General features: G+C 44.5%; 1 protein-coding gene across 2 annotated transcripts in view; it reads left to right on the top strand.

Moving 5' to 3' along the window:
* ARSK (arylsulfatase family member K) overlaps positions 1 to 23,812 on the top strand; it is a 93,886-nt gene that overhangs the window by 22,153 nt on the left and 47,921 nt on the right. For both annotated transcript variants that reach the window (XM_073624529.1, XM_073624530.1), the window contains 2 exons: positions 1,759 to 2,041; positions 11,679 to 11,850. In XM_073624529.1, the coding sequence (XP_073480630.1) occupies positions 1,759 to 2,041; positions 11,679 to 11,850 (455 nt within the window). The remainder of the gene's footprint in view (positions 1 to 1,758; positions 2,042 to 11,678; positions 11,851 to 23,812) is intronic.

Genomic DNA, 23,812 nt, shown 5'->3' on the forward strand with positions numbered 1-23,812 from the left:
CACATATGATTGGTATGGGTCAGTGACTCACCAATTAATTAAAGAACAATAAGCCAGACATCCTCAAAACTTGTTTTTTCAAAAACAACTCATTAGACACAAAAGCATGAGTTTAAATACTTAAAGAAATATAAATTTGACTTTTTAAGAACGTTTTCGAGCAAAAGCATAATTTGGCTACTTAAAAAAACAAACAAAAAAAAAAAAACAGGTAACATGTTAGCCAAATAAATCTAGAACAGTAGTCTTTGCCAAAATAACAAAGATAGCTGAGGGAAATACATTTATTGGCAAACTATGCCTTGCTTTGATTTCCATTGTAGTTAGCTGTTAAATGTATTACCCTTAGCTATAACTATTATTTTAAAGTGGTGTTCCGTCCCCCCAAAAAAAAATAAAAGCCAGCAGCTACACATACTGCATTTGCTGGCTTTTAACAATAAGACACTTACCTGTCCTGGAGTCCAGCGATGTCGGCACCGCAGCTGATGTTTCCATCAGCTGTCGAGTGCTGCCACCGCCATTGCGGGTAAGGGTACCCGGCAGTGTAGCCTTACGGCTTCACGCCGGGAACCCTACTGCGCATGCTCAAGGCCCCACTCCTCTCTCCCACTGGCCCGGCGACAGGGAGAGGAGGAGGGAGCAGGAGGGAGCCCCGCGGTGATGTCATGGGCAGCGGCCCACACTCCCATAAGTGGGAACAGGTATCCCCCCCCCCGAAAGGTGCCAATTGTAGCACCGGAGGGGGAGAGGAGACAAATGAGTGGAAATTCCACTTTTGGGTGGAACTCCGCTTTAACAAAAAGGAGTATTCTAAAAAAAAAAACTAAAATATTTCTTGTAGAAAATGCATTCAACAAATGTAATGGAAGGTTATGGAATTGATGTGAAAGCTCTTTAAAATTAACCTGTGACCAGACTATGTACATTAAACGAAATTGCATTTTCTGAACTAGCAGTTAAAGCTCTTTAAACCAAACCCTCATTCACCTCTGTAGCTATAGGCTTTAAAGTTCACAAGAAATGATTAAAGCCAAACTTTAGGCACAAAAAAATCCTTGTAAGTGTTTATTGTATAAAAAATTCTGCTTTCAGGTTTGTTTGCCTTGGGCACTTGTGTATATATAGCTTAATCATTGAAAAAACTATTAATTCTCCAATGACTGCGAGTGCTGAAACATTTTCTTTAATCTACTGTCTTGCTGTACAGAGAGAATAATTCACATTTGCTGTACCTGATAGAACACAATTCAATTGTGTAGGCAAGCAATCACTGTGTATTTCGTATAAATGGAGACATTTCTAGAGCGATGTACTCTAAATGATAATTTATGAAAAAAAAAAACAGAGCAGTACACCCAAGACCAATGAGGGCATATTTGTATTTATTTAGAAGTGGGATTCACTAAACCAAATAGGTGCTATTGGCATTATCTTTCAGCCCTTTGCTATACCTTCATAATCCCACAATTGACTGCCAATCTATATCAACTGAAGGCTTGAAGGTGTTTGGATATAGAACAGTGATGGCGAACCTTGGCACCCCTGATGTTTTGGAACTACATTTCCCATGATGCTCATCCACTCTGCAGTGTAGTTGAGCATCATGGGAAATGTAGTTTCAAAACATCTGGGGTGCCAAGGTTCACCACCACTGATATAAAGCATATAAGCAGTTCCCAGCAGAGTTCTTCTTTAACAATTCCCTGTATCTTACTAGGACAGTACGCATTTATCACTTAGTGCTTTTGCTTTCAGTAACCGAGTGGAAGCTTGGACAAGAGATGTGCCATTCTTGCTCAGACAGGAAGGTAGACCCATGGCCAATCTCACTACAAACAGGACTCAGATTCGCATTAGAGAGGAGGACTGGAAGAATGTAGATCTGGCTGTTGACTGGATAAGAAAACAAGCAAAGAACTCTTCAGAACCTTTTTTTCTGTATTTGGGTTTAAATTTGCCACACCCATATCCTTCAGAAGACATGGGTGAAAATTGGGGCTCATCAACATTTTTAACATCCCTTTACTGGCTTCAGAAGGTAAAGTATGTTGTGTTTGTTTTGCTGTTGTTTCCACTTTTGTAACTGACATAAAACATATTGGAGAATGAGAGGGGCTGATTTGCCTGCATGTGGGCAGGGTAGGGCTGAAGATGGACCTTTCCTCCACTTTTTCCCATGAACTCATTGGGTGCCAAGTCTGGATCACATGACAGGACTATCCCCAGGGTGGGTTCTTCTGACCTTTGTTAGGCACTTGGGATAGGATCACTGTATTACACATGGGGTACTTTTGTTCTTTGCTGTTTTCATCAATGCCATAGGACCAGGAAAATTCCGCCGTGGGGGAATGCTCAATGCGTAAGGCGGGCCTCTGCTTTTAGAGATGAACGTGCACCTTGTACAATTGCACCACAACTGTTCTCCAGACTGGGGACCTCTGGGACGCGAGTTTGCTCCTGTTGCTATGGGAGACAAACCACTCATGGAGAAAGCGCAGACAATTCCCTCCTGCAAGAGGCTGTCCTACCTGCCCTAGACACACGCTTAACTACAGGCTGCTTGGTAGACTTTCATTACCATGGGTCACCACTTGTACTGTATCTGCACACTGCACTAACTTTGTTACTGACGTAACCATGTGTGCCAATTACTTGCATTACACCCCTTGAGTAACTACAGACCAGGCAGGAACAAAGTTTCAAAGCTTTACTTAGAAAAGTGCAAAATTAACATCTCAAAGTCCAACATGCAAGAACAATATCCCTACTCCAAACTCAGGCTGCATGCTGCCCCGGCACACCTGCAAAGGTAGAGTCCATGTACGAAGAATAACATCCAATAGTGGAATTTCCCAGTGCTGGAATCTTTGAGGGTGCATCCCTTGAGGACCTTCTACATCACATTAGTAAGAGACATTCCTTTGCTCTTCTCCCTTACAGGGTTCTCTTATGGGCTCCAGGCCTCTCTGCTCGGGGCTCTCTCTCCATTCACCCTGGCTCCGGACCACTGTCCCTCTTTATATCACAAGACCAGTGGGTCGGACCCAAAGATAACCAGCCAAAACTTAAGAACCCAGGAAAGGCATTAACTCTTACCCTCCCATCCAGGGCAGTGTCTAACTAGCGTAACTTTAACACGCTTACACGCAGGGAGACCTAGGTGGCTGTGTAATAACCCAATGGGAGTCTGAGGGCCTAGGTCTCAGAAAACAAAGCATTAAAACACGCTGACAGCTGCAACTGCAGTCATGAGCTTGTTTTGCATTTTATTACCCAGCCTTTATCTATTAGTAGAAGTAATTCAGGTAGATGGAATGCCACCAGGATAGTCTCCAACCAGAGTAGCAGCCCAGTACTCACTTGTGAAACCAGGATTTCTGTAGATCAGTTCAGGATGGAGAGCAGTGGAAGATTAATTAACAGAAAGTGCCACTCTCAGTGTAGCATTTTTTTTACCACAATTAAAACATTAAAAAATATTGCACTCACATTAATAATAGTGAACGATCACAGTAATCATAGATACCTTCCCCTCAAGATGAACAGCATACTTAGGACTGGTGAAACACAGCCAGTGAATCAGGAAGTATCCAGTCATGGAAGGAAACTCTGTTCAAGCATAGGGTAATCAACACTAAACCAATAATGAAAAGGGATGTCCAGAATAAACTGTAGAAAAAGAGTGTGCCACATCCCAGGTAAATATGGAAATACAGAATCCACCTAGGGGTGGGACTTTAAAGGCACTACCAAAGCGTAAAACATAAATGACACTGTACTTCCTGTGAAAAATCCCTGATGAAGGAGACTACAGTTCATCTCTGAAACATCGTTGGGTTTGGGATTGTGTACCTTGTCAGTTTGCTAAAATGTTTGTACTACATGATGCATCCCTTTTTTATCATGTTTTCATTATATGTTTTTTCATGTACTCAATAAATTTTATATTTTGACATTTATGTTTTACGCTTTCGTAGTGCCTTTAAAGTCCCACCCCTATGGGGATCCTAAACCAATAATAAACCACATAGGAACATGTGAACTGGGCAGAACTCCGTGATGCCATCATACATTGGAAAGGGGGCATTGGCTACGTGTTTCAGGATGGGGAACCCCTTTCTCAAGCCTATTCCACACACCGAGGGCTCAGGTTACATAGAGGAAGAGGAGCAGCGGACATCTTTGTTTTGCGAAAACACAGAAGAACCCCAGCATTCTCAAGGAAACATTACATAAAACTCTCAAAACGTTGTGGGCAGCCGATCACAACAATCTAAAAGGGGGATATTGTACATAACACAACAGTGAGGAAAAAACACAAGGCAGGCAGACAACTAGTTACTTCTGTGAAATACAGAAGTTAAACTGAATAATCGCTAAAAAGCATAATAAAGAACAGGCTGCACATAAATGAGATATCATAGAACAGATGGAAAATTATAATAGTTAAAAATAAAATAAATAAATAAGTAAAGTAATCCTATGGAGTTTATGGTAAACCTAGATGCTTATATTTATCTCATTATCATATACTGTATGTGTTCTGTGAGAATAGTCATAGGAGGTTAGACATGTGGCATGTCTGCCTTCGTTACTGACCCCGGCCTGGACTACCGATCACGCTTCTGCCTAATGTCTCTTTACCTCGCTGCAAGATTGTTGCAAACTTCTGCATTTCTTATGGTACATCACGGGACACAGAGCCATAGTAGCTACTATGTGGGTTATAGGCCACCTTCAGGTGATGGACACTGGCACGCCCTAAATTAAAAAGTGCACTCCCTATATAACCCCTCCCACTGGTGGGAGTACCTCAGTTTTTTTCGCCAGTGTCTAAGGTGTTGGTCACAAGTGAAGATGTGCTGTGCTAAGCTCCACTGGAGCAATCCTTGCTGGGGCTAGCCATGCAGACGGGATCTATTCAAAGTGTCTTTTTGGCCGAATTGAATGGTACCCGGGCCTCGAATCCGAAGAAACAAGGTTTTGACTGTAACGCTTCTCTTTTAGAGAGCTGGACCCCGGGATCCAGTACTTTTTGGTAGTAAGGCCATAAAGTTTTACTGGCGGAGGTGCTATTACAGGTCCAGGATTGTGGGTTTCCTCAAGGATCCCCAGCTCCTGAAGGTTTAACGGAACCCACCTTGAAGGGTAAAGATTGGGTCTGTTGGTTTACCACAGACAACCCTGCGGCGGGAAAGGTAAGTGGAGTTTTCTAAGAAATTTTTTAAAATTTTCTTATGAATGTCTCCTTTAAATCAGTAAATGTTGTCATGCATATGTGTCACCACTGGGGGCTGTATTGAGCACTTAAGTCTCGTGCTTCTCAGAGAGCTCACGTTTGTCCAGGAAACAGCAAGTTTTCTCTTCTCCGGTGCAGCAAGACCTCCGGTAACTCTAGGGGGGGTTTCCTCTCCCCACTGGACGCCCCCCTGTGCCGTTTTTTCTTCCCCTCTTCTCAGGGAAAGGGCGCCAAAGGTTTTTTAAAAAAAACTCGGCACGAACGGTGGCTTCCAGGCCCCCCTCCACCATTCCTCCTTCCTCCCGGTGAATCCTATAGGATCAGGGGCCCGCGCTCACACGGGAAAAACCCATTTTTAAAAAACAAAACGGGGGGGGGGGGGAGAGCCGTGGACGGCGGGGGGGGGCGTTCCTTAGAGCAGCATTGGCATCCTCCAATGTCCAGCGCGGGAAGATCTGGTTTTTAAAACACCATTGTGTTATTTATGCTTCAGGAGGGACACAAGAGCAATGAGGTTGGTGACACAGGCATTCCTTTGACACATTTTACTGCTGCATCAGGCTGAGCATTAATAGCAGTGACAGAGCTGGACTATTTGCTCAAGCAGTGGATGCATTCCTTCTGGTAGTACCTCTGCTTTGTGCATCGGGCTATGGCAGAAGGGGGGTAAAAACACCTCAATAAAGGGCTCTAGAAAGACTTATTTAGTCACACAGAAGCCGAGATCCATCCCAGCAATATGGTGTCAGGTCTGTAGTGTGAGGCCGGGTTGCTGAGAGGGCATCCCTTGCAGCTGAGTGCAGTGCTTCCCTGGATTTGATACAGGGGATGCGATGCCCAAAGGTGCACGGGTTGCCAGGGATACTGCAAGCTGGCTGGTTGGCTGTAAGTATCTAGAGTGTGTTGTGGCAGCCGTGCGGAGAGAAGTCTTGAGTGGTAACAGCAGGGTAAACCAGGAACAGGGTCCGCAGCCAGGCCAGAGATCAGATACCCGAAGACAGTGCAAGAGAGGTACAGGAACAAGCCGGGTCATACACAGAGGGCAGAGGATCAGAGAGTAGTCAGCCAAGCCGGGGTCAGAGCGAGGAGATAATCAGGAACACAGGTCAAGCCAAGCAGAGGTCAAACCAGGGGTCTTCAGAGTATACAAGGCACAGGAACACAGGAAGCTGTTTGATAATCCAGCAAACTGCAAGTGTCAGTGGCCCACAAGAACAGGGCATGCGCGTGTGCGCACCGGCGTGCGCAGACTGCCGTGGTCTGGCTGTTGCGCATCTGCGTGCGTGCAGGCACACGGAAACTCGTCTGGCACAACCATGACGTTTACTGGCAGAATTGCCCACAACACGGCCATTTCCCTGACAGATGGCATCCTCCCCTGAGAGTAATATGGCCTGGTCACGGTGAGTCGTCAGGAGGGGCAAGTGTTGCAGCTGCTCTTAAACACTGCAGGCCCTGTGTATATTACTAGGAGGTTTTTTCTTCAACCATTTTAAGCTTAAAGTAAAAGTTTGATGCTTTAATCACATCCCAGAGTGGACCCGTCCATTGCTCAGGACCCTCATACTGAGGAACAAGGAGCGAGGGATGGTGAATTTCTCTCTAGGACCAGTAAAAGGCTCTCCTCTTCCGAAGAACTTAATGTGAAGTATCCAGCTCACAGGAAAGGTTGTTTACAGTCGCTCACTGAATTGGTCCGCTCCACATTTTTACTGCCAGTAATGCAGTCAGTTGATTGCTTTGGGTTTACTAAAAGCCCCCCCAATCTGTTCATGCTTTTTCTATCCATTCATGGCTAAGAAAGCCTATGTATTCTGAGTGAGAGCACCTAGATAAACAGTTTTTTTCCTCTGAAAAAGTTATCGAAACTTTATTCTATGGAGGAAGGGTTTTATGGGGAGTTCCAGTATTTAACGCTGCTATAACCTCTGTAAACAAAAACCTGACTTGTCCAGTAGACAATGCTCATATGCTAAAGGGTCCAACAGATAAGAAGTTGGAGTTCCTTTAAAAAAAAATTTAAAAATTTCTCTCGCAGGTTCAGTCATTCAAACCTGTGCTGGCGTTCAGAGTATCTCAGTCCTTAAAGGACCAGTTTATAGAAGTACTCAAAGTTATTCCTGATCAGCAGGCCCAGGGTTTGGCCGACATATCAGAAGCGTTCTGTTTTACTGTTGACGCTATGAAAGATTCTATTCTCCAGGCCTCACGGCTTATGCTAAGCCTGGTACATGTGCATAGAATCCTATGGTTGAAAGATGGTCAGCCGAAGCGCCATGCAAAAAGCTTTTGGCCAGTTTCCCTTTTTATGGTGAACGGTTATTTGGAGACAATCTGGATAAGTATATCCAAAGAATTTCTAATGGGAAAAGTTCCCTTTTTTCCAGTTAAGAAGTTTTTCTTTTGAACATGCTTCTTTTCCAGTGCCAGGGGCATCTGCCTCCAGGCAGTCACAACGGCCTCCACCGTCAGAATTCAAGAGGTAAACCTCAGGGTCAGTCTCAGGGTCAAAAGAGGACCAGGGGGAGGTAACCCACACAACAAGATACTAAAGCCTTATGAAAGGGCGCCCCCGTTTGCTCGAGTGGGGGTAAGGCTTCTACAGTTTTCAAGGGTCTGGCAGGAACAATGTCAGAGTTCCCGTCTCCTCGTTTTCTCAAATCAAAACGTTCCAGGAGATCCAGTGAAAAGAAGTCTCTCTTTCTAGCTTTTGATCATCTCTTGTCTTAAAGAGTGATATTGGTGGTCCCCTTGGTAGAGCAAGGATTAGGGTTTTATTCAAACCTGTTTACGGTTCCAAAACCGTACGGGGATGTAAGACCCATTTTAGATCTCAAAGATCTAAACCGGATTTGAATATCTGTTCTTTTTGCATGGAGTCAATCCGATCAGTAGTCTCCGTCCTACATAGGGGAGAACTTCTGGCGTCAATCGACATCAAGGATGCTTTTTTCCGTGTTCCGTTTTTCCCCGCTCACCAGAAATTTCTATGCTTCAAAGTAGAAAATCTTCTTCATTTTCAGTTTGTAGCTCTGCCTTTCTGTCTAGCTACTCCACCTTGAGTGTTTACAAAGGTCCTGACTCCTCCTTTACCCAGGATAAGGGCTCAAGGTATAACAATACTAGCCTAGATAGATCAATTCGGTAGCCCGCTTAATCCAAACTTTGGTCACCACAGTCAGCTACCTGGAATACCTAGGTTGGATTCTCAACCTAGAGAAATCCTCCTTAAATCTATCAAGGAGATTGCAGTACTTGGGGCTGATCATTGATACAGCTCAGAAGAGGATATTTTTTTCCCCAGGAAAGGATCAGTTCCATAAGGGAACTGATTAAGTTACTCAAGTCAAAGAATAATCCTTCTATTCGGCTTTGCATGAATTTGTTGGGAAAGATGGTGGCTTCTTTCAAGGCCGTTCTTTATGCGTGGTTTCATTTAAGTCTGCTGCAAAACAGTATCCTGCCAACTGGGAACAAGAAGGCCCAAGCTCTGGACTTCTCAATGCGTTTATCCCCCAATGTGTGTCAGAGCACCAATTGGTGGCTGATATCCAAGAATCTTCAAAAAGAGAAATCCTTTCTACCAGTTACCTGGAAGGTGGTAACAACAGACGCCAGCCTTCTGGGCTGAGGAGCAGTCCTGGAAGAAGCATCTGTCCAAAGGAAATGGTCCAAATCAGAGATGACCTTGTCCATCAATATTCTAGAGATTCGGCATTACGCCTGGTCCTCGAGGCCTGGACGCTCAAACTACGGAATTGTCTTATCAGGATCCAATCCGACAGTGCCACAGCTGTGGGCAGAAAACAACATTCCTTGCCTATTAGCAATTTTCATTCCAGGAATAGTTAATTGGCAAGCGGACTACTTGAGTCGCCAACAATTGTTCCCGGGAGAATGGTCCCTTCACCCCGACATGTTTCCACTGATATACCAGAAGATGGGGAGTTCCGGATGTGGAACTTTGTGTTAAGGAGAAGGGATCCAATGACATACAAAACAGATGCCTTGATTTTTTCCGTGAGATCAATTTTTTACTGATCTATGCGTTACCTCCTGTTCTGCTGCTTCCGCGCCTTCTTCGCAGGATCAAGCAAGAAGGGAAGGAGGTGATTCTTGTGGCCCCAGTGTGGCCCAGAAGATCTTGGTTTGCCGAGATCGTAAAGATGGCAGTGGGGGACCCTTGGTCCCTGCCACTATGGCCAGACCTTGTCTCGTGAGGTCCGGTATTCCATCCTAACTTACAAACGCTAAAATTAGCGATTTGGCTATTGAGACCCACATTCTGAAAGATCGTGGGCGGTTAGCCTCAGGAGTTCTACTTTGGTTAAATGCTAGGAAGCCGGCCTCCAGAGTCAAGAATCTGGAAGGCATATGTCTCCTGGTGTAAATCCAGGGGTTGGCACCCCAGGAAATATGTAATAGGTAGGATCCTTGAATTCCTACAGATAGGGTTAGAAATGAAGCTGCCCTTGAGTACTATTGATGGCCAGATGTCATCCTTATCAGTCTTTCTTTTCATCAACTACTTGCTTCCCTCTCTCTGGTTCGTAACTTTATTCAGGGGGTAACGCGGATTAATCCTCCAGTTTGGTCACCCCTGAACCCTTGGGACTTAATTTTAGGCCTGTCGACTTATAGAAGCAGCCTTTTTTTGGAGCCAGTACGAGATATTCCCTTGGTCCTCTTGAGGGGGGATGGTTGCCATATCATCTGCAAGAAGAGTATCAGAGTTGGCTGCTCTTTCTTGTAAGGAGCTGTATTGGTTGTTCATAAGGATGAGGCTGTATTGCGGCCTCATCCTGAATTCTTACCGAAGGTAGTATCAGGCTTTCATTTAAACCAGGATTGTGTTCTGCCTTAATTTTTTTCCAGAACTTCGTTTCTGTGGAAGAAAGGTCACTACATTTTCTTGATGTGGTGAGAGCAGTCGAGGTCTATTGAAAGTGACCGCTCAGATTCGTAAACAAATGTTTTGTTTGTGTTGCCAGATGGTCCTAAAGGAGGACAGGCAGCATCAAAATCTACTATTTCTAAATGGATTTTTCAAGTGATTGTCCAAACTTATGGTTTAAAGAGGAAAATTCCTCCTTTTCCTATTAAAGAGCACTCCACCAGGGCTGTTAGTGCTTCTTGGGCAGTGCATCACCAAGCCTCCGTGGCTCAGATTTGCAAGGCCGCAACTTGGTCTTCAGTCCATACATTTACCAGATTCTATCAAGTAGATGTAAAAGGCATGAGGACATCGCCTTTGGGTGCAGTGTACTGTAGGTTGCAGTATAAGTCCTCTAGTCTCTAGTCCTCTAGTCCTGCAAGGTAAAGCCATGATGTGCTAGTATGTATCGCATACTGCAGACCCTTGAATGCAATGCTAGTATGCATTGCATTCGTTCGCCTCTGCAGACCTTGCCTCAACATCCAGCAATGCTCAGATGGGAACTGTGCAACAGGCAACCCTTGTCATCTCAGGCTCTGTATACAGGTACATAACAGAAAGAAGACAGTGTGGTCAGCTTTAATTTTAAAGGAAATTTTCCCAAGAGCTTAGTGAATGAAGTGAAGCTCTGATAATTTCCATTATCCATTCATATTCAAGCAAAACAAAAAAAGTATTTTTATTTTCCTTGCATGTGATTAGATATTCTGTGCAAAGTGCAATTTTATCACATTCACTAAACTCTAGGAAAAGTGCAACTTCCTTTACAAAGTGAATCATCCTCAATGTATGCATGTAGAGTGGGACTTAGAAAAGAGGGCAAAGCTGTTAACCTGGCTGGGGCCCAGCTTAGTTTTGATATGGCTCTGGGAATAAAAGGGTGGTGGTTTAGAACAAGTTACAGTGATGGTGGCAGTCAAAAGAGCTGTTGTCGTGCTGGTCTCAAAGCAGGTGCAACAGACATAATAAAGTTGTAAATGTCGCCTATAAGAAAAATAGAAATGTGGGTAAATATACTGTATACAGTAGTGTTATGTTAGGGTTCATTCACACTATTTGCGGTGAGCTGTATATTTCTGCATTGTTTTCTATGTGTCTCGTTCACACCACGATGCTGATGTGATAGCAGTGTGGTGCAGTGCAGAAATATGAAGCGTATCTGCATTATTCTGCATTGCACTGTGTAGCACCACACAGCAGTGCAACGCACCATGCTGCTGTGCAGTGACATGAATGATACTTCAAATAAAGTTTAAAAAAAAATGGAAACCACACTGTCCTCTGCTGGAGCTGGCATTCATCTAGCCTGCACAGTAAAACACTGCTTTTTACTGTGTAGACTAGAGTGAATGTAGCGACACAGAGCTTTTTTTAATTGTTGCTGCTTGGATCAATTTTATCAGCTGTATTCTTTTTGTAGATTGCACCAACTTATAATGTACAGTATGTATCAAACAATAAAAGAAAAGTCATACTGTGTTTTTTTTTTAATGCATGTAGGTGTCATATAAGAACATTACACTTCCCAAATGGTTACCTTTAAAAAAAATGCACCCAGTGGACTACTACTCATCATACACCAAGAACTGCACTGGACATTTTACAGACCAGGAGATTTTAAATATTAGGGCTTATTACTATGCTATGTGTGCAGAAACAGATGGTATAATGGGTAAGTTACAATGTATCTGTTTTTGCCATGATGAATACTAACATACTCGTGAACAATGCATATCTTATAGTGGTACAAATAGTATTCTCACAGTTTGCTTTACAGTAAAAGCTGACATATACAGCATGAGTAGTGTATTTAATAACATGGTCCAAATGCTGGTAAACTGAGCTGTAGTCTTGTGTGTAATTATTTTTCCCCTTTGCATACTAATTATTAATTAAGTTATTTAAAATCGGTAAAGGAAAATTTGCATGCAATGCTTAGATAATTAAAAGTGCCATTAAAACCATATCTGAATTTACCATTCATTTTAATTACTGTTATTTGTTCAGCTGTCCAGCCCTCTTCTTGTGTTTTTACGGTTTCAGTAATAAATGTAATTAAAAAAAAAAAATGAGGAGAGAGAAAGGAGGCATTGCATACTATGCGGATACCAGCCTGACACACCAAGTATATGGGCTGGTGTCCTGATGGCTGTGAATATGTAGGCCCCCTACCACCATGTTAATAGGGCATCCTGTTAAAACACCAGGGCTCTCCCAACCACCAGTTCCCACAGGAGGTGATAAAAGAATTGTAACTCCCCCCCGACCCCAAAAATCAGGGAGGGCTGACATTTCACCTCAGGGTGCTGGTTCTTAAGCATGGTGGGTATGGACGGTTGCAGAAAAGATGGAAGCCAGTCACTTTTAGAATGAACTAAAGTGAGTTTATTGCTCACAACTATAAAATGTAGGGAGAGAGGGTTACGGCACAGGACACCCTAGGACAGTAGGCAGACAGATCATCGGCAGGCTCTGAAAACAAAACAGCCAGGTAGACAGCAATACAGAACAAGGGCCTTTAGGCCTGCATCCAACATTCTGTACCTACGTAGCAACAGCTGTCTCCTATAGCAACAAAAAAATTCACAGAACCATGCAGGGTTTCCTTGGATGAGTCCTTCTTGACACTTTCCAATCCTCTCCACAATCCCTGGCTCATGAAGAGTAACCTCTGGTACTTCATCTCAGAACTCCATCCTTTACCTTATGCCTCCAGGCAGGCTTTCTCTGGCAGAGCCTTTTCCATGCCTCCTGCCAGCAAACAGGCTCTCTCTGTCAGAGTCTTGAGCACATGCCCAGGCCTTAGACTTCAAACCTCACCCAACACAGCTGTTCCTCACACATCCACTCCAGACCAAGGTCCTTAAGGGCCTCAATCACCTGACTTCTTCCAAATATATATTCAACGGCTTCATGTACACCCTGCCTATATTTACTGCAGCCGCGGGAAAGCGAAAAATGCGTCAAAATCACGCTGCTGTTTTGTGTTTTTCCACGCCCAGCAGTCAAAACATTCCTAGGGAGGGAGGTTGAGGGAGGTTGAAGCTCCCCTAACCGCAGCAGTTCCTAAACTCTGCTAAAAGCAGACACTGACATAGGCTTTTATGGAGTTAAGTTTAGAAGCTTTGGCAAAAATTTGCCAAAGGCTCCTAAATTCAAGTTTAGGAGCTGCTAGTGTACAAGAAGCCTAAGGACTCAAAGGGCTAAGGGCTTGAGTTTAAGAATTGTGGGCGTTCTTTTGCCAAAACTTTTAAACTCAACTAGCCTATGTGTCCATGGTGCACACATAGGTTTTTAACCACTTGACGACCGCCTCACGCCGATGTACGTCGGCAAGGTGGCGCGGACAGGCAAAATCACGTACATGTACGTGATTTGCCTTCCGCGGGTGGGGGGTCCGATCGGACCCCCCCCCCCGGTGCCCGAGGTGGACGTCTTTTGTTCCCCGGCGATCGGAGGTGAGGGGGAGGCCATCTGTTCGTGGTATTCTGCGATCGCCGCCGGCCAATGGGAACATTCCTTTGCTGCTGTATGCTAAACAGCAGCAAAGGAAATGATGTCATCTCTCCTCGGCTCGGTAGTTTCCGTTCCAGCGCCGAGGAGAGAAGACATCACTGTGAGCGAAAACACACTACACAACACAGTAGAACATGCCAGGCACACAAAACACCCCGATCCCCCCCCCGATTGCCCCCCCGATCACCCCCCAATCACCCCCCCCCCGTCACAAACTGACACCAAGCAGGTTTTTGTTTTTTTTTTGTTTTTGTTTTTTTTCTGATTACTGTATTGGTGTCAGTTTGTGACAGTTACAGTGTTAGGTCAGTTACAGTTAGCCCCCTTTAGGTCTAGGGTACCCCCCTAACACCCCCTAATAAAGTTTTAACCCCTTGATCACCCCCGTCACCAGTGTCGCTAAGCGATCATTTTTCTGATCGCTGTATTAGTGTCACTGGTGACGCTAGTTAGGGACGTAAATATTTAGGTTTGCTGTCAGCGTTTCATAGTGACAGGGACCCCCATATACTACCGAATAAATGTTTTAACCCCTTGATTGCCCCCTAGTTAACCCTTTCACCACTGATCACTGTATAAGTGTTACGGTTGACGCTGGTTAGTTCGTTTATTTTTTATAGTGTCAGGGCACCCGCCGTTTATTACCGAATAAAGGTTTAGCCCCCTGATCGCCCGGCGGTGATATGCGTCGCCCCAGGCAGCATCAGATTAGCGCCAGTACCGCTAACACCCACGCACGCAGCATACGCCTCCCTTAGTGGTATAGTATCTGATCGGATCAATATCTGATCCAATCAGATCTATACTAGCGTCCCCAGCAGTTTAGGGTTCCCAAAAACGCAGTGTTAGCGGGATCAGCCCAGATACCTGCTAGCACCTGCGTTTTGCCCCTCCGCCCAGCCCACCCAAGTGCAGTATCGATCGATCACTGTCACTTACAAAGCACTAAACGCATAACTGCAGCGTTCGCAGAGTCAGGCCTGATCCCTGCGATCGCTAACAGTTTTTTTGGTAGCATTTTGGTGAACTGGCAAGCAAGCACCAGCCCCAGGCAGCGTCAGGTTAGCGCCAGTAGCGCTAACACCCACGCACGCACCGTACACCTCCCTTAGTGGTATAGTATCTGATCGGATCAATATCTGATCAGATCAGATCTATACTAGCGTCCCCAGCAGTTTAGGGTTCCCAAAAACCTCCTCTGTAAATCTAAAGTGGTAACCTGTAAAGGCTTTTAAAGGCTTTTAAAAATGTATTTATTTTGTTGCCACTGCACGTTTGTGCGCAATTTTAAAGCATGTCATGTTTGGTATCCATGTACTCGGCCTAAGATCATCTTTTTTATTTCATCAAACATTTGGGCAATATAGTGTGTTTTAGTGCATTAAAATTTTAAAAAGTGTGTTTTTTCCCCAAAAAATGTGTTTGAAAAATCGCTGCGCAAATACTGTGTTAAAAAAAAAAATTAAACACCCACCATTTTAATCTGTAGGGCATTTGCTTTAAAAAAATATATAATGTTTGGGGGTTCAAAGTAATTTTTTTGCAAAAAAAAAAAAAACTTTTTCATGTAAACAATAAGTGTCAGAAAGTGCTTTGTCTTTAAGTGGTTAGAAGAGTGAGTGATGTGTGACATAAGCTTCTAAATGTTGTGCATAAAATGCCAGGACAGTTCAAACCCCCCCAAATGACCCCATTTTGGAAAGTAGACACCCCAAGCTATTTGCTGAGAGGCATGTCGAGTCCATGAAATATTTCATATTGCGACACAAGTTGCGGGAAAGAGACAAATTTTTTTTTTTTTTTTTGCACAAAGTTGTCACTAAATGATATATTGCTCAAATATGCCATGGGAATATGTGAAATTACACCCCAAAATACATTCTGCTGCTTCTCCTGAGTATGGGGATACCACATGTGTGAGACTTTTTGGGAGCCTAGCCGCGTACGGGACCCCGAAAACCAAGCACCGCCTTCAGGCTTTCTAAGGGCGTGAATTTTTGATTTCACTCTTCACTGCCTATCACAGTTTCGGAGGCCATGGAAAGCCCAGGTGGCACAAAACCCCCCCAAATGACCCCATTTTGGAAAGTAGACACCCAAAGCTATTTGCTGAGAGGTATAGTGAGTATTTTGCAGACCTCACTTTTTGTCACAAAGTTTTGAAAATTGAAAAAAGAAAAAAAAAATGTTTTTTCTTGTCTTTCTTCATTTTCAAAAACAAATGAGAGCTGCAAAATACTCACCATGCCTCTCAGCAAATAGCTTGGGTGTCTACTTTCCAAAATGGGGTCATTTGGGGGGGTTTTGTGCCACCTGGGCATTCCATGGCCTCCGAAACTGTGATAGGCAGTGAAGAGTGAAATCAAAAATTTTCACCCTTAGAAATCCTGAAGGCAGTGATTGGATTTCGGGGCCCCGTACGCGGCTAGGCTCCCAAAAAGTCCCACACATGTGGTATCCCCATACTCAGGAGAAGCAGCTAAATGTATTTTGGGGTGCAATTCCACATATGCCCATGGCCTGTGTGAGCAATATATCATTTAGTGACAACTTTGTGCAAAAAAAAAAAAAAAAAAAAGTGTCACTTTCCCGCAACTTGTGTCAAAATATAAAATATTCCATGGACTCAATATGCCTCTCAGCAAATAGCTTGGGGTGTCTACTTTCCAAAATGGGGTCATTTGGGGGGGGTTTTTGCCACCTGGGCATTCCATGGCCTCCGAAACTGTGATAGGCAGTGAAGAGTGAAATCAAAAATTTACACCCTTAGAAATCCTGAAGGCGGTGCTTGGTTTTCGGGGCCCCGTACGTGGCTAGGCTCCCAAAAAGTCCCACACATGTCGTATCCCCATACTCAGGAGAAGCAGCTGAATGTATTTTGGGGTGCAATTCCACATAGGCCCATGGCCTGTGTGAGCAATATATCATTTAGTGACAACTTTTTGTAAATATTTTTTTTTTTTTTTTTGTCATTATTCAATCACTTGGGACAAAAAAAAATAAATATTCAATGGGTTCAACATGCCTCTCAGCAATTTCCTTGGGGTGTCTACTTTCCAAAATGGGGTCATTTGGGGGGGTTTTGTACTGCCCTGTCATTTTAGCACCTCAAGAAATGACATAGGCAGTCATAAACTAAAAGCTGTGAAAATTACAGAAAATGTACCCTAGTTTGTAGACGCTATAACTTTTGCGCAAACCAATAAATATACACTTATTGACATTTTTTTTTACCAAAGACATGTGGCCGAATACATTTTGGCCTAAATGTATGACTAAAATTTAGTTTATTGGATTTTTTTTATAACAAAAAGTAGAAAATATCATTTTTTTTCAAAATTTTCGTTCTTTTTCCGTTTATAGCGCAAAAAATAAAAACTGCAGAGGTAATCAAATACCATCAAAAGAAAGCTCTATTTGTGGGAAGAAAAGGACGCAAATTTCGTTTGGGTACAGCATTGCATGACCGCGCAATTAGCAGTTAAAGCGATGCAGTGCCAAATTGGAAAAAGACCTCTGGTCCTTAGGCAGCATAATGGTCCGGGGCTCAAGTGGTTAACAAGAGTTTAGAAGTTGCTGCGGTTAGGGGAGGTTCAACCTCCCTCAACCTTCCTCTCCTGAATGTGAAAGAATCGTGTTCAGGATAGGAAAGTTTTGACCGCCGGCCACAAAACGCATTTTCCCACGAATGACGGTCAACCTAGTCTGTGTGTACATGAGCTCTAATGCCGCGTACACATGAGCGGACTTTCCGGCATACTTGGTCCGGCGGACCAGAGTCCGCCGAACAATCCGACCATGTGTAGGCTCTGGTGGACTTTTCCGGTGGACTTTTTCCCAAAAGCACGCCGGACCTAGATTTGAAACATGTTTTAAATCTTTCCGTCGGACTCAGTTTCTGGCGGAAAGTCTGCTCGTCTGTGTGCTGGTCCGACGGAAAGCCCGCTCGTCTTTATGCTGGTCCAACAGACCAGATACGACGCAAGGGCAGGGTAATGCATTTCGCGCTCGCTGCAATAGGAAAAACAAATTTTCCTATTGCGGCGAGCGCGGGGCATACCAGGCCCTTAGGTCTGGTATGGATTATAAAGGGAAACCCCTACGCCGAAAAAACGGCGTGGGGTCCCTCCTAAAATCCATACCAGACCCCGATCCGAGCATGCAGCCCGGCCGGTCAGGAAAGGGGGTGGGGACGAGCGAGCGCCCCCCCCTCCTGAACCATACCAGGCCGAATGCCCTCAACATGGGGGGGTGGGTGCTTTGGGGGAGGGGGGCGCCCTGCGGGGCCCCCCCTCCCCCAAAGCACCTTGTCCCCATGTTGATGAGGACAAGGGTGACAACCCTGGCCGTTGATTGTCGGGGTCTGCGGGCGGGGGGCTTATCGGAATCCGGGAGCCCCCTATAATAAGAGGGCCCCCAGATCCAGGCCCCCCACCCTATGTGAATGAGTATGGGGTACATGGTACCCCTACCCATTCATCTAGGGAAAAAGTGTCATTAATAAAACACACTACACAGGTTTTTAAAATAATTTATTAAACAGCTCCGGGGGGGTCTTCCTCCAGCTTCGGGGGTCTTCCTCCGGCTTCAGGGGTCTTCTTCCGGCTTCGGGGGTCCCTCCGGTTCCTCTTCTCCCGGCGTCCGGTTACTTCTTCTCCGCTCTCTCCGGCCTCTTCTTCCGGTGTTCCAGTTCTTCGGCCGGCTCCTCCACTGTCTTCAGGCCGCTCTTTTGCCAGCGGAGGTCCGGACTTCTGGGCTTCTTGTCTTCTTCCCTCTTCTCTTCTCCAGATGTTGACATGACGCTCTCTCCGGCTGGACTGCTCTCTGAGGGCTCCGTTGTGACTTATATAGGCGGAGACCCCGCCCCCTTATGATGTCACAGTCCCTGGGCATGCTGGGACTGTGACGTTTTAGGGGGCGTGGTCAACATCACCTGGTGACCCCGATTTTAGGTGCCATTCAAATCAATGGCATCTAAATGAGCATTCTGCATTTTGTCATTCACACCTAGGCGATTTGAAAACGCTAGCAGAATTGGCAGTCATGCGAACAGACAAAAAATTTGTGCAAGCATGCGAACACCGTTAAAGTCTATGAGACACGAAAGGCTTATATGCAAATTATTGCCATAAAAAGTGTAAGGGGACCCGGGTACTGCCCCAGGGGACATGTATCAATGCAAAAAAAAGTTTTTAAAACAAACATTTTTTCAGGAGCAGTGAAACAATAAAAATGAAATATTCCTTTAAATATTGTGCCTAGGGGGTCCCCTTAGTCTGCCTGTAAAGTAGTGCATCTTTCCCATGTTTAAAACAGTACTGCAGCAAAATTACATTTCTTTCTAAAATTGCTCGCGGCTGTAATTTACTGCCGGATCCCAGCAATAAACATAAAAAATCATTGAAAAAACGGTGTGTGTGTCCCCCCCCCCAGTTCATATCAGGCCCAAGGGCCTGGTATGGATATTAAGGGGAACTCCACACCAAAATGTAAAAAAAAATGGCGTGGGGTCCCCCCCAAAATCCATACCAGGCCCTTCAGGTCTGGTATGAATTTTAAGGGGAACCCCGTGCCAAAATTAAAAAAAAATGGCGTGGGGGTTCCCCCAAAATCCATACCAGACCCATATCCGAGCATGCAACTTGGCAGGCCGCAGGAAAAGGGGGGAGAGTGTCCCCCCTGAACCATACCAGGCCACATGCCCTCAACATAGGGAGGGTGCTTTGGGGTCCCCCCAAAGCACCTTGTCCCCATGTTGATGGGGACAAGGGCCTCATCCCCACAACCCTTGCCTGGTGGTTGTGGGGGTCTGCGGGCCGGTGGCTTATTGAAATCTGGAAGCCCCCTTTAACAAGGGGGCCCCCAGATCCCGGCCCCCCCATGTGAATGGGTATCAGGTACATTGTACCCCTACCCATTCACCAAAAAAGTGTCAAAAAAGTAAAAACGACAGGAGAAAGTTTTTGACAATTCCTTTATTAAAAAAAAAGTGTCCCGCGATGTAAATCCCTCATCAATCACGGCTTTCGACGGTCCCGAAAAAAAAAGAAAAAAAATTGAAAAACTCTGCCTCCATGGGAGGCTTCCCCGCCGACTGCTGTCTTTTCGCGTTGACAGCTGTTATATAGGCAAGGACGGGGCCAACCGGTGACGTCACATGACATCAGAAGGGGGCGGGGTCACACAGTTACATCAGTGCATTATAGGGCGTTCCGCGGCGCACAAATTTCCCACGAATGCCCCATTATATTCACTGTTTGGCGAACGGGCGAATACCCCATGTTCAAGCTAACCCTTAATCATCTGTCAATCTGAACTTGGTCAAAGAACTATTTTAAGTGGATTGCATATGTGTCAGCTAGTAGGGAATGGGTCATGTTGTAGGGTCTGACATTCTCCTCCTCCTACCCAACCCTCTCTTGAACATTCCCGTCTCCACCCACCCTACCACAAAGTAAATGTTACTATACTGCCCATCAATCATGACAGTTTGTTGTTGGTGGGGAATTATTCATTTGTGTGGCAGCGCGAGGCCCTGCCACTGTGAAAATGTAAGACAAAATGAAACAGAGTTTGCATATATGCAGAGTGCATGACTCCAGAATGTCAATTCTGAGCTGAGAAAGGTGATTTTACATATTTTTCCTGGTTTTGTAATACCTGAATCAGTGGCTGGAGCTCGGAGACTACGAAGTGCTTTAGAAGTGGAGGAGTCTACAAACCAGTGTCCAGGTCTTGCCAGTAACTAGCAGGCTAAGTGTGCAGATCTACACACTTATAGTAAAAGTCATTGTGAAAACATACCGGTCATGTCATTACTTCTCTGGTGTTAACCTGTCATGAGAGAACTATGCAGTCTGTCATGATAAATTAATTTAAAAAATGCTACTTGCCTGGTTCTCATGCTAATCCTCTTTATGCAATACTCACAGGCACTGACATTTAGGTTCGATAATATGGATATAACTGGCATTAAAATTCAAGTTTACAGATTTTCAGGCTTGCTTCGAGTTAAGAATTTCTGCAGGAGTTTAAGCACAAAATCTGAACAACCAAGAAAACAAATTGCTCCTTTAGACTCAGCAGGTGTTCTGCTAACCTTTAATTTTGTTGTCCAGAGAAACATAATTTTTTATTCTTGGCAAATAGACGCACATTCCCAGTATGTAAAAATGAAAAACTACGTTATTAATGTAACATCTTTAAAGAGCATGTGGGGAGGCACAGCGTGGTGCGGCAGCCGAAAACACACAGAGCCCAGGTGCAATTTCAAGAACATATTATGGCAAAGTCCAGCAAAAACAAACAGGACCAGCAGAAAAAAACCCCATGGGGGAGCACAAGTTGTAACAGCAAACAGTAGAGTGGTGAACCACAGGTACCAACTGTGTCTATCTCGAGGGGTGGAATGAGGCCTGGCAGGCCTGCACCCAAATGGGGAGGCTACCAGGAGGGATGGTGTGTCCCTGCACTTTCCCTAATCCTCCGGAACCTTTCCTTGACACTATGCACTGTCCCTGACAGACGGGTGACCTGTCCTAACTTTAGCTACTTGCAAAATGTGTGCCAAACCTGGAAGCCAGGGTCTTAAATAGACTCTGCCTGATCCAAGATGGCCACCAAAGTCACATGGGATGCTAAATTCCAATCGGCTAGCTGTCTCCCTGAGACCAAGGAGACCATAGAGGTGCTCTGCCTGCACTGACGCTGTGGATGAGCGCCATCTGCGGTGGAGAAAATAGACTGCATCTACCTACAAGCAGAAACAGGATTAATTAGGAATGAGAGTTCTAAAAATAAGAGCTCTTTGACTGAGATTTTCTACAAGGGAACCAGGATGTGAGGAGGTAGCATGATGGGAGGTAAAGCAGAACAGGGCAAAGGAGCAGGGAGGAGCTCATGTCCATAATAGGAATATTATTGACACAGTCCCAAATTAACCACTATGGCTCAAAATTGATATTGTCCAGAAATATTTAGACAGAATAAAGGCGAATAAAGCACCTGGACTGGATGGCATCCACACACGGATCCTAAAATAATTGAGCTCTGTCATTTCAAAGCCATTGTTTCTAATTTTTAGGGACTCTTTAATGACTGGGATAGTACCACTGGATTGGCATAAGGCCAAAGCGGTGACTATATTTAAAAAGGGGTAAACATCTTTAACAAGTAACTATAGACCTGTTAGTTTAATTTTTCTATAGTTGGGAAGATACTGGAGAGTTTAACCACTTGCCGACCAGCTGCCGCAGTTTTACTGCAGTAGAATGGCACGGCTGGGCGAAACGTCATTAAGTTACGTCGCGTTGCCCTGTGGCCACTAGGGGCGCACGCCCGCTGCTCTCCCCCGAAGCCAAAGCGAGTGCCCGGCGGTCACTATCACCGTCGGGCTCCTGCGATTGCTGCTGAAACACTGAAAACCCGGGATTTGTGTGTGTAAACACACAGTTACCGGCTCTCTGAGGGTAGAAGAGACAGATCATCTGTTCATACAGAGTATGAACAGCGATCTGTCATCTCCCCTACACAGTCTCCTCCCCCTTTTAGTTAGAACACACACTAGGGAACACAACCCCTTGATCACCCCCTAGTGTTAACCTCTTCCCTGCCAGTGACATTTTTACACTAATAAGTGCATTTTTATAGCACTGATCGCTGTATAAATGCCAATGGTCTCAAAAATGTGTCAAAAGTGTCCGATGTGTCCGCCATAATGTCACAGTCCCAATAAAAATCGCAGATCGCTGCCATTACTATTAAAAAAAATAATAATAATAATAAAAATGCCATAAACTATTCCTTATTTTGTAGACGCTATAACTTTTGCGCAAACCAATCAATATACGCTTATTGCGATTTTTTTACCAAAAATATGTAGAAGAATACATATCGGCGTAAACTATAGCGCAAAAAATAAAAACCGCAGAGATGATCAAATACCACCAAAAGAAAGCTCTATTTGTGGGAAAAAAAGAACGTTAATTTTGTTTGGGTGCATTGTCACACAACCGCGCAAGTGCCAGTTAAAGCGTCGCAGTGCCGAATCGCAAAAAGTGCTCTGGTCAGGAAGGGGGTAAAATCTTCCGGGGCTGAAGCAGTTAATAAAAGGCCAAATAGATAGGTTTTTGCTAGAAAAATAAATTTAAGCAACAGACAGCATGGATTCATGAAAAACAGAAGTTGTCAAGCACATCGGATTTCTTTTTATGAGGAGGTAAGTAAAACCTTAGACAATGGAGTGGCTGTGAACGTGGTATACTTCGATTTTGCAAAAGAGTTTGACACAATTTCCCACACATGGCTCATGTGTAAGGTAAAGTCTACAGGCTTGGAAAGATCAGTTTGGAAATAGATAGAAAACTGGCTTAAAGACCAAATTCAGAGAGTAGTGGTTAATGATTCATACTCTGAATGGTCTAAGGTTAAGTGGTGTACCCAGGGCCGGACAGGGGATAAAAACCAGCCCTGGAAAAAATATCATACCAGCCCCATAGCATTATTATACCAGCCCAACATCATAACGTCATTATTTCCTTGTTCGTGAAAGGCAAAACCATGCATTTTAAAGCACATTTGAAGAGTGTATTATATATATATACATAGAAGGCAGATATGAAAGCAGATAGGGCTATATATATATATATATATATATATATATATATATATATATATATATATATATATATATATATGCAAATTCTGGATGGAAATGGTAAAATTGGTCCATCAAGGGGCACCCCAGGAACGTGGGGGGGGGGGGGTCTGGTTTCCAGAGACCAACTTCCGCAGAAAGAATGGGGGGGTTACTGATATAAGGGGGAAACCTTTATATCAGTGCCCCCTTATATTATTGTATTCACTCCCCCCTTACATCAGTGACCCCCCCTCAGACTTGCCTGGCGGCACTGTCACTGACCTCCTCTCAAGTACACTGTGCAGGGCTCAGTTAGAGGGCTCCAGGTTGGTGGCTCTGGTTTTATATTATAGTCTCCTCTCCACAGTCTACACACATCTGACTTCTCCCATGACCCCCATCCTGGCGGCACTCCCATTCTTAATTCCTCTCCAGACTCCCCCTCAGAGACTGCATATATGATATAAGACAAGAGATGGTT

Source organism: Aquarana catesbeiana, linkage group LG01, assembly GCF_042186555.1.
Source record: "Aquarana catesbeiana isolate 2022-GZ linkage group LG01, ASM4218655v1, whole genome shotgun sequence".
Taxonomy (NCBI): Eukaryota; Metazoa; Chordata; class Amphibia; order Anura; family Ranidae; genus Aquarana; species Aquarana catesbeiana.